Genomic DNA, 18,808 nt, shown 5'->3' with positions numbered 1-18,808 from the left:
CCACAAGGGTATTAAGAAAAAAGAGGCTTAGGATCACCAGCTCCACTGGTGAATGCGGCCCACAGGAGCCTCCCTCCCATCCCAAGAAGCCCTAACTCCTTTAGAAACAACAGGCCAGGGAGCGAACCCAGAGAAAACACAGCAACTGTAGAACCTCTGCCCCTCAGTATAGTACAAGTAGGAATTTGAATTGTCCACCATAACCAAATACATCTAGGTCCAGGAGACAGCACAGATACTCCCAGAGCACAGGACAGTATCTATTTAGCTGTAGCTCTTGAGCATTTCACAATTTTCATTTGAATATAGACACATGGGACACTGGCTCTGCTCAACAAGCATGTCCCCTAGAGCTCTAGAGTTAGTGCAAAGAAGTGACTGGCACGGCGAGGGAGGGAAAGGCAACTAGAAGCAGCTGACCGTCCACTCTGAGAACAGTGCAAGGAGAGACAAGCTGTCACATCAGCAATGTTTCCCGTCCTCTCAACCCTTTCCCCTACATTTATGAAGACTGGTAGCTTTGAGCCCTATGCTGTCTCTTGCTGCTCGTAATTATCACACCAGTTCTCCAGTATGAGGAGTCAGTTAGGGTTGGGTGCGCGCTGCAGTATTTAATAGTCCTTTACAATGTTTTATTTATTAGAGGGTTACTCATCCACCATCCACCAAAATGCCTCAGACTTCCCAGAAGATTCACCTACAAACGAAACCATAACTGTTTCTTGCATATTGATTCTACTTAATGGTTCATATTTTTGGGTCAGACAATCAAGCTACTCAAAAACAATCCTGAGAAAGCCAGCCGAGGGTGATGATAATCCAGCCCAAAACAACAAAGTCTGTCATCATTTTTCTCCGTATGTTTATATTGGTTTTTTGTTTGTTTTCCACTTTATAGCTGGTCCAGAGTTGGATGCTGGGGCAAGTGCCCACAGTCCTAGCACTTGGCAGGAAGAGGGAGTGGGGAAAGAAAAGGGACATAAGAGAGGGAGAGAGGAGGGAGAGAATCTTGACATAATCTATAGATGAGCAAAGCTGACCAGCAAACAGCCAGATACAGAACTGCTATCCTTACTGGGAAACACAGAAGAACATGACATTAAAGAATAGAAACCTAAGCTGGGCGGTGGTGGCGCACGCCTTTAATCCCAGCACTTGTGAGGCAGAGGCAGGTGGATCTCTGTGAGTTCGTGGCCAGTTCTAGGAAAGCCAGAACTGTTACAGAGAAACCCTGTCTCAAAAATCAAGTAAAAAAACAAACAACAAAAAGAAAAAAAATGGAAACCTCAAAGTCTGAACATCTTTTTCTATCTATGCTTCAGAGATTTCCAAGTGCTTACGACGACTGTGTGTGTTTGAGTCTGGGCTCCGTGACTTCCTAGCAACCACTTCACATCTGTGGGTTCCAGTTTCTTCACAGGTCAAATTTTCCTACTGTGCAGAGTCACTACGAAGATTATTAAGCCCCAGCAACAATCTTCAGAAAGAATCTAGTACACTGGCTGCCTCAGAAAAACCATCAGTATAGTAGTTAGAACAATTAACACTATTATTATGAATGCTAAACCTGGATGCCAGTGGAGCAGGCTCGGGCCCAGGAGTGGAGAATACAAAGTTAGGCCTATGTGTACAAGCCTCATGGCCTGAGTTTAATCCCTGGAACAACTGTGGAAGGAGAGAACCGACTCCTGAAAGTTGTCCTCTGACCTGCACAGGTGCCCGCATGGGGGGGGTGGGAGGAACACATAGGTATACACATACATGCATATACATACAGAGAGAGATTAAAGTAGAGTGAAAATAAACTCCTTGCATGTTTTATGGAAAGTCAGCGAGAATATACTTCAACTGTGGTGACTCTTGGCATCCAGCACAGTGGTTGAGAAAATATGTTCTAGAATGCACTCTCACGTATCTGAGCAAGTTGTTCAGTTCTTGGAGATGCCCTTGCTTGGGCTGAAACAGGAACAACAGTCCTTCATCATACCTCATGGGAATCTTGTGAAGGCTAAAGGAAATGAGCTAACTATTTGGTGGCAGTATGAACACCAAATGCTCGCTCGTGGAATACTCCTGGCCCCGGCCCCCTTTAGTTACTGAAAGAAGTCTAAATAGAGCTTTGTGTGTGTGTGTGTCTGTGTATCTGTGTGAATGTATACCCAATACATATATATTCCTCAATAGTATAAAGAGCCTAGCACCATTAATAAAACAGTAATTAATTGTCCTACTCTGGTTACTGAACACTATTCCAGCAATGGGGACATACATAAAGTGAAACATGTTCTTATTCATCTCTAATCCCCCCGGGTCCATGTCTATTTTCCAGGGAAGGAAGCACTGCATTGAGTCCTCTGCAGATCCTGTCCCCAGTAAACATCTGAGGTGGGTAAGGAGGGCTAGAATTTTGGTGAAATGGAATTGTATCAGGCACATCATTTGTCCATTCAACCACCAATCCCAGTCTCCTTCCGTTATCAGCACATACACTCTGATCGTGTTTTTTCCAGGTACCACTGTGTGCTTCAGAACATGGACACATTATCACTTCCTGGTCCACTCTACAGAGGCATTTTGCTTATATTTAGTCCTTTACTATCAAAAAATAGTCCTACCATGTACATCTTGTTTCAACAAGGGCATTTAGTGTTTCTGTTGGACAGCTTCCAAGAGAGCTCTGCTGAGTAAAAAGTGCTACATAGTTTACCTGTTACTAGGTGCGGTTGAATTGTCCTCTAACAAGGACATTACTTACTGTACACTCTACCAGTGATCATCTTTAAAACAGGAACAAAAGCATACCGTCAAGTGGGGGGAAAAGTCGCAATCATTTCCATATCGGAAAGTGGCACACACTTTTGCGTGCATACAAGTATATGATGTGTATATGTGTGTATGAGTATATATGGACATGTTCCTATGTGTAAGAGTGGATAAGCACATACCACAGCACATGTATGGAAGGCAGACCCCAGCCTTAACTATTGGACTTCAGTGTCTATCTTGTTTAAGACAGGGTCTCTTTTTTGTTGTTTGCTGGCTCCATCAGGCTCGCTGGCCCCACAGCATTTAGATCTGCTGTCTCTATCTCCTCTTCTGCCGTAGGAGCACTGGGGTTACAAATGTGTGCTACTCCGCTCAGTGTTTGCGTGGGTTATGGGGATTTGAACTCAGGTTCTCACAATGGTGCAAATGTTTTATCCACTGAGCAATCTCTTCAGCCCACGGCCCCATTTTCAAAAAAGGGAAAGACCACAGTTCCAACTCCTGACTTTACCCTTCTCAGCACCTGAGGCCCTACACAACTTCTAAACTAGCGGCAGGCCTTCCTCTGCAAAGATTGTATCAAAACCAGTTTCCTGGCACATCCCAGCCCTGTCCATAAAAGCCAGTTCAATGGAGAGCAGAGGATTCAGGACAGAAGGGCCCCTGTCATCATCAACAGGAAAGCCAAAGCTCACTGAAACAGAATCATTCCACACATGCCCACGAGAGCTTTACTCAGCTGCTATGTCCTAAAGCACTGAAGAATTAAAACCTCTTCATCAACGATCACTGGTCTACAGGTAGTTTACACGTTTCATTTTGCCCTGCACTATCATAACACGGAGAAGAGCAGATAAAGGTCATGTTGGTAATTAAAGCTATATTGTAGAGATATGCACACCCAAGATATGATTAAATAAGAAAATATTACTCGGTTCAGTATCATCATTAAACTTGCATTAATTTATAAATATTTAAATGTACCATATGATGATCATAAATAATCTGTTTTTGTCAGTTTTGAAAGTAATGCAACCCATAAAGCATGTGAAATATCACTGCAGAAAGAGAATGAGGAGCGTATAGAGCCAGACTCACATTCAAACGCTGTCGTCGTTGCTTCAGGCAGGACCTGGCCTATCACATCCTAAACAAAGGAAGAATAAAGAAGCACAATTAGTCATCTTCTTTATTGCCAACATGTGGCAAGTCCAAGAGAAAATAGGGGAACCTGGGAAGGATTTTTGAGATGCTGGCGTATACTATGGAAACATGAGCTGATAATCACACTCCTGCAGAAACTTTACATCTCTACTGCCTTCATATTGCATTAAAGACAATCTTTTATTCTCAGTTCAACAGTGCACATCACCACACTATTACACACACCCACACATAGCTTCATATATTGTGGGGGGAAGAGGCTTAAGAGTCAGACCACCTTAGGCTTGGGTCCTTACTATTAAATATACAACCTGGGAAACATTTTTTTTATTTAAACATCCTGAGCCTCATTCTGATTATTTCCAAAATGTATCCAATGACACTGAAAGAGTAATGTGAAAACTAAATAATAAACATAAGTAATTAAGTAATAAACATAAGCTTGACACGTGGTAGACACTCAACAAATGTGGTTCCTGATCTGTAAAGACCACAAGGAGCCTCGCTCTCACAGTGGTAGTTTGAGCAAACAAGTTTCTGTGATGATATGCAGCATAAGGGTAATAAGACAGTTCTCATCAACCTTTATTCCTAAGCAACACAAACATATTTAATATTGCTGGGATATAATTCATTGGACGGGAAGCCCTAGAAGGTATATATGATCTGTTATTAATATGTAAATGAGTCTCTAAAGTTGAAAACACTAAAAAAATTAGTCTGCAGGGGCAGCTAAATCGAAGAGGTACAGAACACCTAAGCTCTGGGAAAGGAGGCCCTCCATCATGTCCAATCCCACAGCAAAAGCCTTGCAGACCTCATTTCTCTCCAGGAGCTCTGCTACGACGGCCCTCCCATGCCCAGGCTGTGCCAGAACAAGCACCAGGCAGCCAGCTGACAAAGCCGGCTGGCAGCGTTTCTCAGCAGGGAGCTCACAGCCCTTCCAAAGCAGGGCACTTAGCAGAGCGGAGGCTGCAGCTTCCTTCTAAAGGCAGTTCCTTAGGAGCCTTGCTGCAGTGCCAATTTGCATAATCATCTTGACACTTCTTTTTCCTTTTTTTTTTAAAAAAAAACAAATCTGTACATAAAAAAAATTGATCAGGGAAAACAACTATCCTGGGTAGCCTTTACTCATCAGTCAAAAAAAGGTGATATCGTCTCTGTCTCTAATCTTAGCAAGTAAAACATCAACTTAATGAGGAAGTGAGGAGCCAAAATTTTAGGGTAAGGAAACTGTTTGTAGACATTCATAGGTAGCAAGCACCTCTTAGCAGGCAGCTGGCTATACACTGACTACAGAATTAAGTATACAGGCAAACCAGAGGGAAGGATGGAAGCCTAAACACAGCCAGAGTGACAGGACTGTCTCCCCAAACCCTCTATTGGCCATTTTTAAGCAGGGCACATTTAATGGCTTTACATACGTTTCCACTTTACTCTAAGAGATTATTCTGTACTTGTTTCCAAGGGGATTTCTGCTATCCTCAAAACTGCAACAGTTTTCTTTACCTAAAGACATTTTCAAAAGAAAATTTAAATTGACACATCTTGACAGTGATCATTTCTTGATTTTTCTTCCTACCTCTCAATAAGTCAGAAGAATATCTAACAGAAGAGAAGTAAAACGGTCTCTATAGCATGCCGGGAGCTTTGTAGGTAAATGCATGTTAAGACTTGGCTCTTCAGCAAAACTATGATTTGCTCTCTGAAATAAGATGGGTAACAGAAGAGCCAAATGAAAGACGTCAATAGCAAAGAGTGTTTGTTCACTGTGATCGTTAATATTGCCTATCAAGCAGACAGAACCTAGAATCACTTAAAAGATGTTGGGGGCACGTCTGCGAGGGAGTTTCTGTGTTATGCTAACTGGGGTGGGAAGGCACACCTTAACCATGGGTGACACCATGCCATGGACATGGGCTCAGGAGCACTCATCGTTCTATGCCTCCTGATCACAGACGCAACGTGACCAGCTGCCTCCCGCTCCTACTGCCCTGCCTTCCCTGCCAAACCCTCAAACTGTGAGTGAAAATAAAATCTTTCTTCCCTAACTGGCTTTTGTTAGGAATCTTGTCACCACAAGGAGAACACCTGACAAGCAAGAGGAGTGAAGAATCACAGGTTCAGTTTGGATAGAAACATCATCACAAATCGCGACATCTGTGAGACTTCAAGACAGGCTACGAAGAGAAAGAGAAGGCCACCAACCAACCCAGTCCCACACACGATTCCTAGAACTGAAGACTGTCTCCACGGATGAGGAGAAAGAAGGCCAAAGAACAACAAAATCCCAGTGTCTCTGCCCTTGGTTTTGGCTTCCTCCACACTGCACTTAACTCCCAGAGATACAGACGACAGACAGCGTGGAGGGGACAGGATGAGACCTGCACAGGGTCTCCCAGCCACTTGGAGAAGTAACAACTGGAATCTTCAACCACTGACTGCGGTCTCAGATACTCAATCACTCTGACTTGGTGACCAAACCCTGCTCTGGCTTCTGTGTTAGGTTTTGCCAAAAACAGGCTCTATGGCTCTGCAAGGCCCTGCCCCTCCCAGGGTACAGCTTCCTCATCTGAAAACTGAAACGTGTACGAAAAGGCTCAAGTAGACCAAGGGGCCATCCAAGTTTCACATGGCCTTCAAGTTTAAGGTTCCAAGTCCGAGATGCTGATTTCTTTGGGGTTTTGTCTTTTCCTGATGGAAGAGATGACGTGAAGTGGGAGAGTGGATGACAAGGACCTGAGGTGGCACCCTGCCTGACTTGCCTTGAGCCAGCAGCAGCATAGAGCACAGACCCACTTCTAAGGTCTTTGTTGGCGCTTACTGACAAATGTCCCCCAGCTGCTCTTATGACAAAAAAGTCCCAACACACAGCCCTGAGCCCTAGTGCTGGGCCCCCAGTGTGATGTGCCGGAGCTCTCCTGGTGTACTCAGAAGCAGAGGGCCAGGTCCTATCCCTTACATCATAGTGTCAACATTTATAGGGTACCTTCTCTGTGCTTCATCTTTACAAGTCTTGATGCAGGCGTCCCTGTGCAGAAATAAGGACACTGAGGCTCAGAGAGATATGACTTGCCAAGCTGGTGGCACAACTGGCAAGAAAGTCCAAACGACCCGACTCAGAACCTAGTGCTCACCCAGCATTCAAGAAGCAAAGGCAGGGGGGTGAGGAGTTTGAGGTTATCCTTCACAAAATAGGCAATTTGAGATCAGGCTGAGCAACAAAACCCCCTGACTCAAAGAAAGACGCCAGAGATCTGCACAGGTCATAACCGTGCACATCTGGGTTGGCGATCATTTTTTTTTAAATAAATCTTCTTTTTTAAATTTTTCATTTATTATATAAACATGTGTATGTAAATAGTAATCATGGATGCACACATGCCATGGCAACATGTATGCAAATCAGAAGACAACTTTTAGGAGTTGGTTCTACCATGGGTTCCATGGACTGAACTCGGGTGGTCAGCTTGCACAATGTGTACTTTTACCCACAGAGCATCTCACTGGCCCCTCCTCCTATTTTGAGCTCTATCAGTAAATTTCCAGGTTCTATGAAGCAACAGAAACAGAGTGCGCTCTCTCTCTCTCTCTCTCTCTCTCTCTCTCTCTCTCTCTCTCTCTCCTCCAGAAGTTTAGCTTATAGAAGAATGGTCAGGCAAACAGTCATGACTAAATGTATGGTTTACTATAGGAATGGACATAGGAACCAGTGTGGCCATCTGACCAACATTAACAGAGGGAAAGTGAAGCTGGGTGTGAGAAAACAGGTGAGAGTTGGCCAGCTAAAGAAAAAGGCAACATGCAGGCACAACCTGGGTACCTGGGAGGACTGACAGGAACGCTGTATACTTGAGACTCATGAGCTGTATGCTCATGAGGGTGTGGCAAGAAAGGACGCAGATGCCAGGCCAGTCAAGATGGAACTGAAGAAGACAGTGATGAGGACTGTGTGGGCTTATAAGGAAAGGGAATCATCAATGGGCAGAGGTGTGAAGAACACCAGATGCAGAGAAGGGATGGCATTTGGTGTCAAAGACTGGAGGCTGCTAGCCCACTACAGGTACCACACTCTTGACCTAGGCACCTGAAAGCCTGCATGGCCTGGATGGTCACTGGCATCTAGCTTTCAAAATGAAATTTTATATGTACACACACACACATATATATAAATACATATATATATATACATACGTATATATGCAATCCAGTCAAACTACACATCTGTCTGCTAGAGCATTCTTCCCAGTACATCTAATTCTGTCTGAGTTACTCCATGCATAAAGTGAATATATTATGCCCTGTTAATTGCAAATGACTAGAAAGATGCAAATGGGCTGAAGTATGTGGGAAACTATAGCATGCAAAAGTAAGTTTGCCGACCAGAGAGATGGCTCAGCTGGCCAAGTGTTTACCATACAAACATGAGGACCTGAGTTTGATTCCCCAGAACCCGTGTAAAAAAGGCAGGTGAAGGGGGCTTGAGAGGTGGGCCAAGCATGGTGGCATGTGTATGCCTGTAATCTCAGCACTGGAGAAGCTAGAACAAGTGGATCCCTGGGGTTTGCTAGCCAGCCAGCCCTGTCTCAAAATACAAGGTGGATGGCAACTGAAGAATGACACCTGAGCTTGATCTCTGATCTCCACATGCATGCACACACATCTGCACACGCATATAAACACAAACTATGTAAGTAAGCCAGAGTGTCGGTGCTTACTCTCAGCCTCAGGAGCAGTAATTCCTGAGAAGGTCCTTTTACTCTTGACTCAGTACATATATACAGACATATAATGCTATGCAATATATATTATATATGGGCTCAGGAACCCACCTACATTAACCTACGTAAGATGTGAAATATTCTGAGCATCCCAAGGCAATCTCCTGTTGATTCTAAGATGCACATTTTCCATCAACACTCAACATCTCTGAAATTGAGCTGTTTTTTTTCCCCCGGGGGATGGTGTGCTGCAGTTTTAACAGGCAGCATTTTTTTTCTTATTGCTAGTAAGTTTATGTCTTTCAATCAATGACATCTAAGGTTTGCTTAAACATTGTAAATTAAGGTTGCCCTGGTTTCCCTTTCCTAACAGGTCAAAAGTTCAGGGAACTCAGCAGTGACAGGGCTAGAATGAGGGCAGAGATGCTTTCCAAACACTTGAGGGGGAAAAAAAGAAAAAGAAAAAAATGCACCGGTGTGTAAGTCCTAGTGCAGGCTGGGAGCTTCCTGAGGGCAGGGGTTCAATAGGATTCATCTATTTCCCAGGACCCTGCACATTTACCAATTTTCATTGAATGCAATTAATCGATATTATGGTTCAAATAAGCAAGATGACCCCACGAGGGGCCAGCTCAGGCCACCAGTGGTCAAGATGCTGTCCATCCAGGTCCCTGAGCCCCAAGCTGGGATTTGGCCGCTAAGATTACCACTCACCAGCACATCTCTGAAGAGTAACTGCGGCCCGGAGTGCACGGTCCAGTCCACCGCGCCACTATTTGGAATCTTGATCCGAATCACCAGCACTTGGTTCTCCATGGCAGGGAAGGGGCCAAGGGCCAGCCACAGCATTACAGGTTAACGGGTCTCACATCCTGGGGCGAGGGGTACCGACTGGCCCCTGCTTAGGAGCCCCAAGAAGTGACAAGGGGAACGAGGTACACAAGATAGGATAAAAACAGGGAGCAGGGTGGTGGGAGAAGTGAAGAGGAATGATCAGGAGGGAGCTCGCAGGCCCTGAACCAGGCCCGGGTCGTGTGGAGTTTGAGTGTCTCTCGGAGAAGATGCACTGGGGAAAGGGTACGGGTCAAAAGGTATTAGCAGAGAGTGGAAGGTCCTGGAGTTACAAAAGTGGACAAAACAGAACCGATAAGCATTTTTGAAGTCCGTGTGCGTAAGGGGAGACAGCACAGCAATGGCCTGGTTTAGGGGAAGTGCATCAGCCTATGTCCTGCAGTCCTGGGTGGGCAAAGGGAGGGTGTCTGGGCGCCGCGGGCTGGGTCGGGTCTGTTACGGAGGAGCACCGGTGCGGCCTGCCCGCTACCAGACCGGAGAGCCCAGGACCGCGAGGTCACGAGGGGGGTCCCGGGCCGCTGCCGGAACCGGAGGCTGCTGGGCGTGCGGGCTCAGCAGACGAAGGCCCGCGTCCCGGCGGCGGAGGTGGCGGCGCGAGGAGGAAGAAGGCTGCTAGAACGCTGTTACTCCGGAACCAAAACTCACGGCGCCGGAACCCGGGGAGCCGACGAGTGGGACCCGCCTCCTGGGGCGCCATGTTGGAAGAGGGCAGGTTGGGGCGGAGCAGAGACCGAGACCGCGTGCTAACACTGGCGACTGCCCGGTTAACCCTAGGAGGTGAAAGCATCCAGGAAACCGAGAAAGATACCGATCTATGGCTGGCGCCTGCCCGTAAAACAATTTAAGGCTTAATCTTGCATAGTGTGGCTTCAGAAAAGACGTTGCAAGACAGGCGGGCAGTTCCAACTTGTCAAATTGTGTACCTTTTAATATCCGTGGGGTTTGTGCACCAAATCAGCAAGAGCCAGGCAAGACCTTTCTTTAAAAAAAAAAAAAAAAAAAAAAAAAAAGAGCAAGTTTTTGTGCCCCTTCTTCCAAGTAACAGTTCCAAAATACCACTGTGTTTCTCCCGTTAGCAAAGTGCATGAATTTTTCAGGAAGGTCCTTTACCCCATGAGTGACCTGCAGTACCAACCAATCCCCTGCTCACAAGCAATAGTAAAGAAACTCCATGAAGAGCTTAACTGCCTGGGGACAGCTGTATTTCTGGCATCATAATATCTTATTCAACCGTTGCAAAAATATCCCCGTCTGTTCCATATATTTTCAACTAAATCACAGTGTTTATGCAGTCATGATAGCGGAGCAGTAGCCGTAAACCTTGGTTATTTTAAAATGCCTTGTTACCTCACATTTTAAAGTGCACAATCCTGTTGATCTATGGTGCCTATGCAAAAATTGCTTACAAATGACAATGCGTAGGTAGGTCCTTTATGTGTAATTAATTTGTGCTATTTATCTCTACCTTTTGGAGCTGATTACGCATAAACGTGATGCGTGGGGGTGGGGTGTCCACTTTCCCCAGAACTAATAGATATGTGATTAATATAAGAAGAGGAAAAATTAAATGTTGATAATTTTTTTTTTTTTTTTTTTTTTTTTTTTTTTTTTTTTTTGGTTTTTCGAGACAGGGTTTCTCTGTGGCTTTGGAGCCTGTCCTGGAACTAGCTCTGTAGACCAAGCTGGTCTCGAACTCACAGAGATCCGCCTGCCTCTGCCTCCCGAGTGCTGGGATTAAAGGCGTGCGCCACCATCGCCCGGCAAATGTTGATAATTTTTAATATAATACCCAAACTTGTTGCATAATTCTCTCCACCTGGGCTTTTTTCCTGTTGCATTCAAAAGGCCATTGTAGGAGAAAAATGATCATCTTTTAGTTACTATTCCTTATTAACTTAGGTAGAAATCCATTCAGTGAAATTCTCCCAGGTACCATAGGACCTGCCCCTTTCTACCTGATCTTCAGGGCTGAAAAATACACTATTCACTCATTTCCCCACATACTTCTTAAATCTAAAGTTTATTTCTATTATTTGAGAAAAGTTATTACAAAGCTAGAGATTTTCTATTAACCTATCATTTGTTAAAAAATATATCTTTTTTAAAATTCATAATACCATAGGGGAAAACAACTCCATTTGCCTAATTTGTATATGTATTCTGAAAATACACACACACACACACACAAATGGCAGAGCCACATTTTTTCCCCAAAATTTTCAGAGCAAATATAATTACATCTCAGGTTTCATAGCCTTTATATACCATGAAATCTTAGACTTGATGATTTGATGAAGATTTCACAGAAAATTCTTAATGCTACCAAGGTATCTCTTTATCAAGTAGAATAAGTCTATATATTTGTCCGTATTGGGTTTCATGACCTAAGTTGGTAAGGAAGACTGACCAGGTCTCTTCCTCAAGTAGAGTAAGTACCACTCTCTAAATTAAAGGTATATATGTATATGATCTTAAAGCTTTTGCACATAATATTTTCTTTTTAACAGTGAATATAAATATAAATCAGTCACTCAAGTACTGACTTAGGTAGTTTGGTAGCCATAAAGCACTTTGAATGTAGTAAAAGCTCTATACTTGTCTTTGTCCTACTTGAAGGCTGTTATAGTTTGGATCTGAAATGTCCTGCATGTGTTCAAGTCTTGGGTGCCAGTCAGTGATGCTGCAAGGGGATGGGAAATTCTAATGAGGGACTCAGAGGAAGTTAGGTCATTGGAGGCATAGTGTAAGATCTACTGGGACCAGGGTCCTTCTTCCCCCTTGTCAGCCATGAGGAAAACAACTTTCCTTCTGCTTCTTTCCACATACTCCATGACGTGTTGTTCTGCTTAACCACGGGCCTAGAGACTGACTATAGGGCCAACTGACCATGGCCTAAAACCTGTGAACCGGTCAACTAACTCCTCTTCCTTATAAATATTTATCATTGACAACTAAAACAAAGAACTTGCTTCTCAATGAATATAATAGAAAGTTTCTTTCTAAACAAACTAGTTTGATGAAAGAAACACAAAAATGAATAAAGCATATCAGAAGGTGGTAAAAGCTAGGAGAAAAATGAACCAAGAGGGGACATGGAAATACTACATTCCAGTGCGTTAACACTGACAGAGATGACAGTGGCCCTGGGGAATCCTGCTACTGTGACCTTAACTGAGGAGAAGGCATTTCTGAAAATTAGGTGTGTGGTAGTTTGAATAAAAATGGCCCCCATGACTCATAGGGAGTGGCACTATTGGAAGGTCTGGCCTTGTTGAAGGAAGTGTGTCACTGGGGGTGAACTTTGGAGTTCCAGAAGCCCAAGCAAGGCCCAGTGTGGCTATCTCTTCTTGCTGTGTGCCCATCCTGATGTAGAACTTTCCGCTCATTTCCAGCACCAAATCTGCCTGTATGCTGCCATGCTTCTTGCCGTGACAATAGTAAATTAAACTTCTGAACCTGTAAACCAGCCCAAATTAAATGTGTTCATTTGTGAGTTGCCATGGTCATGGTGTCTCTTCACAGCAGTTGAAACCCTAACCAAGACAAGTCTCTACTGGTTTTTAATATTTTTGTGTTAATTGTGACAAAACACACATAAGATCAGATTTAGCCTTTTTAAGTGTGCAGTTCTGCAGTGTTTAAGTGCATTTGTATTGTTACACAATCTACACACAAAAGTGAAGTCCTCTATCCATTAGATGATGACTTCCCATTTCCTCTTCCTTTCACCGGCATTAGATTTCGGGTTTTGAACGTAAACCATTTTAGAAACCTCATGCAAGTGGGGTGAGACAGTGTTTATCTTTTGTGCCTGGCTTATTTTACTTAGAGTAATACCCTCAAGGTTCATCTCCATTGAAACTTTGTACCAAAGTTCCTTATTTGCAGGGCTAAAGATAAATCCTTCCGATCTGAAATATGTTCATTCATTCATCTGCCAATGGAATTTTAGATTGCTTCCACCTTTTGATTGTTACAAATAATGCTGCTATGACCATGGATGTAAGAACATCTATTCCAGGACTGGGAGTGTAGCTCAGTGGTGCAGGGTGTTCTTACCACAGATTAGGCCTTGGATTTGATCCCTACCATCAACAATAATAAATGATCATTGTGATCATCATAATTATAATAATAAACACTAATGTGCCACTGCAATAAGATACCTAAGGCATGCTAACTTTTTGTATTATTCTTTTTCATCAAAAATGATTTTCTATAAATTCAATATATTCTAATCATGGTTCCCCTCCCCCAACTCCTCCCAGATTATTTCCACCACTAATTCTATCCCTTCTTCTTTCTTTCGTTCTTTAGAAAATAAATAAGCAGGCAAACAAAAAAGAAAAAAAAACAGAATTAAAGAAAAAGAAAAAACAATAAGCACAAGAAACACAGAGACATATATAAAACAAGACACATAAAAAACACAAAGTCAGGAACCATAATTCACAAACAAAAGACCAATAAGACAAAAAAAACTAAACAAATCAATATGAGACAAAAAGTCTACAAAAATAGCATTGAGTTCATTTGTGTTGACCATCTAATGCTGGGCATGGGGCCTGTCCTTAAATGTGATTTATTTACCAGGGAGCCTCCACTGGAGAAAACTAGTTTTTCCTTTGCAAGCGGGTGTCAATTAGAGATAGGTTCTTGGTTAGAGATAGAAGCTCATGTCCACGTCCCCACTGCAGTACTAGGACCAGGCTAACTTTATAAATATTTATTTAGCATATAGTACTGGAGGTTCAAGATCACAATGCGGACACTGGCTTGGCTCTGGTGAGAACCTCACAGCTGACACAATGAAGGAATAATACTGTGTGCCAAGAAGAGACTGTAACTCAAAATCAGAGACCAAAGAAGCCATATTCCACAATTTCTTCCAGAAGCACAAAGCTAATGACTTGCAGAACTTCTGCAAGCGCTTACCTTTTAAAGGTCGCACCACCTCTCCATATTGCTGCTCTAAGACTAAGCCTTCAATTCACGAACTTTGGGGCAAGGAAGATATAAATCATAGCTACAGCACAGCAGAAACATACCATATCCATAATGACTCCAAGTTTTCCATATCACTAATAATAATTCCTTTCTATACTTTTATTCTAGTGTGTTGAGGTGATCTCCTGGATGTTTGTTTGTCTGTTTTTTATAATTTGCATTGATTTTCTGCCTCTGTGTGTGTCTGTATGAGGGTGTCAGATCTTGGAATTACAGACAGTTGTAAGCTGTAATGCTGGTGCTGGGAATTGAAACCAGTCCTCTAAAGAACAGTCAGTGCTCTTAGCCACTGAGACCTCTCTCCAGCTCCCATTCTGTGGTTTTGATGTGTGTGTGTCTGTGTGCATGTGTGTGTGTCTGTGTGTCTTTGTGCATGTGTGTGTGTCTGTGTCTGGGTGCATGTGTGTATATGCGTGGTTGTGGAATATGTAACTATGTGAAGATGTTTTACATTTGTTTATTCTTCATTTGCTTAATTACTATTAAAGATGTGTTGCTGTTTCTCCTTGCCTGCCTAAGGCACCTGATTGGTCTAATAAAAAGCTGAATGGCCAGTAGGCAAATGTGTTCTTATCTATTTTGATAGAAATAAAAATGAGCAGTGGCAACAATCCCATACAAGCCGGGGTAGGGGTGGGGGAGATGACAGGCAGATACTCATGCAGTGCACATGCCAGGCACTGGGGAGTTCCGATATTCTAAAATTCACCAGCTCTAATTTCTGCACAGGGCATATCCCTTTCGGAAGACAGGGCTAGGATTCCTAGGAAACAAAATCTAACATGACTCTGTCTCATTGTTAGGCACTTCTGTATAATTTTCTTTATGTGTAGAAGTAGCAATGAAATTCACGTTTAAGTGGCTTCTCAATTATCACCTGGAAGAATGTCCTTGTGCATGGTAGGACATGTGGAAAGTTGTGGTCAAAAATATGAAATGATGCACAATACTTAAATCTTATGGTGGTTTGGTTAAGTGAGTTAGTGTGTGTAAAGCCCTCGGACAAGTCCTTGAAATAACTAAAATGCTTTGTGTTAAACTCCTTATTATATAGTAAAGATACTAAAGTTTATCGTTAAACTGTAATTACCCTTTTATCCAACTGGTAATGGCTGAGTAATAATTTAAGCCATGTCCATTTCTTCACCAGCTTCCTAAGAAATTGACATGTAGCCTCTGGATATCAACAAAAGACTGGCTGGCTTCTGAGAGATGATTGGTTATTTGACAACTCAATCAAAATATTTATTCTGTTTTAAAAGAGTAAGGCTGAGAGGTATGTAGCTCAGTGGTATCATGCTCTCTTTGCTTGCACAAGTGATTGGGTCCCACGCTCTGATGATGATGATGAAGAAGAAGAAGAAGAAGAAGAAGAAGAAGAAGAAGAAGAAGAAGAAGAAGAAGAAGAAGAAGAAGAAGAAGAAGAAGAAGAAGAAGAAATGATAAGGTAAAATAGAAGAATGGGTCTAGCTGATTCTAGTATTACTGGTTCACTTCTGTACATTATCTAAGTTTGACTTTACAATAACAGTTCCCATAGCATGAGGAAATAGAAGACAACTTTTTGAAATGTTTTAGAAGGATACTGCAACAGGATTCCAATCCCTTATTTTTCAGAAAACATAATTTATTATACCTGACACATGTCAAACTCTGTTGATGTTCTTATAAGACAGAGCCACATGACTCCCATTAGAGAGTCCTCTTCTTAATGTCATTAAAGCAATTACAGACTCATCCAGACTACAGCATTCATTCTATACCAGGTGCCGCAAACAAAAGTTACTGACACATGCTTCCCAGCCTGTTGAGTGCAGAAGCTGTCTTTTTCAGCCTGACTTCTTTACATAGGCTCAAAACTGCTAGATTTTGATGGCAAGTAAAGCTACTAAAATTGATCTTCAGCTTCATCCATGTTGAGTATTTGTTGGATACATGGACGACTGTCAATTTTCAAACGTCATTGGAAGTTATTGACACTCTGGGGCTAGAGAGATGGTTCAGTGGTTAAGAGCGCAGAGGTCTTTCAGAGGTTCTAGGTTAAATTTCTGCTACCCACATGGTGGTTTACAGTTCCAGGGAATCTGATGCCCTCTTTTGGCCTCTGTGGGCACCAGGCATGCTTATGGTATGAAGACATATATGTAGGCAAAATACTACAAAGAAAATAAGAATACATAAAATATTTTTTTAAATTAGTGATACTACTTAGGTGTGTGTGTGCGTTTTGTTCTCGACTGAATGTGGAACCTTACACATTCAAAGCAAATGCTCTTACACTAAGCTAACCAAGATTTAGATTCAGACATCCAAATTCTTGACTACTTCATGTTGTAAGTTTAGAAATTGAAAAACATAAAGTTTTTTATGGCACTGGTGGTATAGCGATAAGCATAGCCGCCTTCCCAGAAAATAAAATTTTGTTCTTCATCTCTTAGTAGTGACTGTAATACAATGTGTAAGAAAGGCTTTCAAAATAATCTACTCTCATAAATTATTTTCATATAATTCTTAAACATCTAACATTTTAAAATAGATATGGTCACTCTTATTAAATGTGACTTTGCGCTTCTGTATGCTTGGGAAGCATTCATTATTTTGTATGTTTTTATTCTTTAGGGTTTCCATAGACACCTTTTAGGTGGGGTTTAAATTATGTACTAATATGGAAATAAAGTAAAATGAATCACTTCATGGCTAGCCAGTCCGGCATTCTGTTCCCAGGCAGATTGTTATACAAAATTACTGATCTGTTCTAGCAGAAGCAGTAAAGGTTATGTCAAATAGCTGCTAAAAACCCATACCACATGTGTTAATGATGTTACCTTAACATGCCAGCTTCCTGGGCTGCATAATTGTTTCTTTCAACCCATAAATTTTTGAGTAACAACAAAATTATTGTGATTTTTCTTACTAAATAATTCATACATTACAAAGCATGTATGTAACAAGGCTCATGAATCACAAAAGCATATAATGACCATATATCTAATGACATATCTCTTTTCATAAGATGAATCCAAATAGATTTATGTATTTAGGTTAACTAAAAAGTACTGAGTTTATAAGGTTCATAATTCTATCACCCAGAACCGCGAGGAACTCCAAACCTTCTTTTACGAAGTCCAGTTTCTGTGATTCTCTTTTCAAAATGGCAAGCTTTTGTCTGTTGAAACCCCGTAGTATAAACTACTTTTCATGAAGTTTTACAGCTTTTAAATTGGCACTATAAATATCTCTGAAGATAAATTAGTGATATAATGAGACGGTACAGTGTTCATAAACTGTATTTAAGATGACATGAGTGCAGTTAGAATAGCTTTGTGTGATCGCACATGAAACCTTGCGCCAAGATTCCTTATCCAGCAGTGAGGACCCCAATAACGGAGGCTTCATCTACTGCCTCTTCACACACTTCACGTGGATCTGTCTTTAAACACTCTCCAACAAAAGAGATCTTTTCTTAATGATATGAAAAAAAATGGTCCCAGGTGAGATTTCATCTACTTAATTAAAACTAAATATCCTAGCTAATGTTTTGAAAATTCAAAGTCTGTAATAGACAAAATATATTAAATTAACCACAATTTAATTTTAAAATGTCAATGTATTTATTATTTGACAATGTCATACATATGTACACTGTATCTTGATTATATCTCCCTGCTTTCTCCTTCCTCTCCCCGTCAGTCCTCCCACCACGTCCTATTTTATTTTTTGTTTATAACTTACGGAGTCTAAGTGCTTCCTACAAGAACATGCAGAGGGACTATCCCCTGGAACATGGGCAACCTACTAGGAGCCATACACTGGAAGAACATAGACTCTCCTTTTTCCAGCAGCCATCAATCACCCATAGCTCCTCAGCCAGGGGTGGGGTCTTGTGAGCCCCTCTCCAATCCATGTGGTAATAGTTTTACTTGGATGAATAATTCTAACACAGTATCTATGCTCAGTTTTTATATAAAAGTTTTCAGTTCTCTAGGACTACAAAGAAGCAGAATTGCTGTAGAATATGGTCTTTAAAAAAGACAAAAATAAATGTGACACTGGCCCCAAATATTTGCACCAATTTTACATTCACACCTGTGATGTCCCTACATCCTGACATTTTGTGAGACCACACCTTACTGAAAACAAGCCAGGGGTAGAGAGATGCCTCTGCAGTCAAGAGGACATACTTCTCTTCTACAGGACCTGGTTGGGTTCCCAGGACTGAAATTGGAGGGCTCATAGCTGCCTGTAACTCCAATAAAGGGACATGACACTCTTTTCTGGCTTTTGAGGGTACCTACAAC

General features: G+C 42.1%; 1 protein-coding gene across 4 annotated transcripts in view; it reads right to left on the bottom strand.

Moving 5' to 3' along the window:
• Map2k5 (mitogen-activated protein kinase kinase 5) overlaps positions 1 to 10,167 on the bottom strand; it is a 224,972-nt gene extending 214,805 nt beyond the window's left edge. For 3 of the 4 annotated variants that reach the window (XM_075965562.1, XM_075965563.1, XM_075965564.1), the window contains exons 1-2: positions 9,366 to 10,167; positions 3,865 to 3,913 (exon numbers count right to left, since the gene is read on the bottom strand). In XM_075965562.1, the coding sequence (XP_075821677.1) occupies positions 3,865 to 3,913; positions 9,366 to 9,500 (184 nt within the window). In that variant the 5' untranslated portion in view covers positions 9,501 to 10,167. The remainder of the gene's footprint in view (positions 1 to 3,864; positions 3,914 to 9,365) is intronic. The other variant, XM_075965565.1, reaches the window with a different exon arrangement.
• Positions 10,168 to 18,808: the final 8,641 nt, after the last annotated feature.

Source organism: Microtus pennsylvanicus, chromosome 3 (genome assembly GCF_037038515.1).
Source record: "Microtus pennsylvanicus isolate mMicPen1 chromosome 3, mMicPen1.hap1, whole genome shotgun sequence".
NCBI lineage: Eukaryota > Metazoa > Chordata > Mammalia > Rodentia > Cricetidae > Microtus > Microtus pennsylvanicus.
The sequence above is the reverse complement of the archived record's forward strand: the minus strand, read 5'-3'. Positions and strand labels throughout refer to the sequence as shown.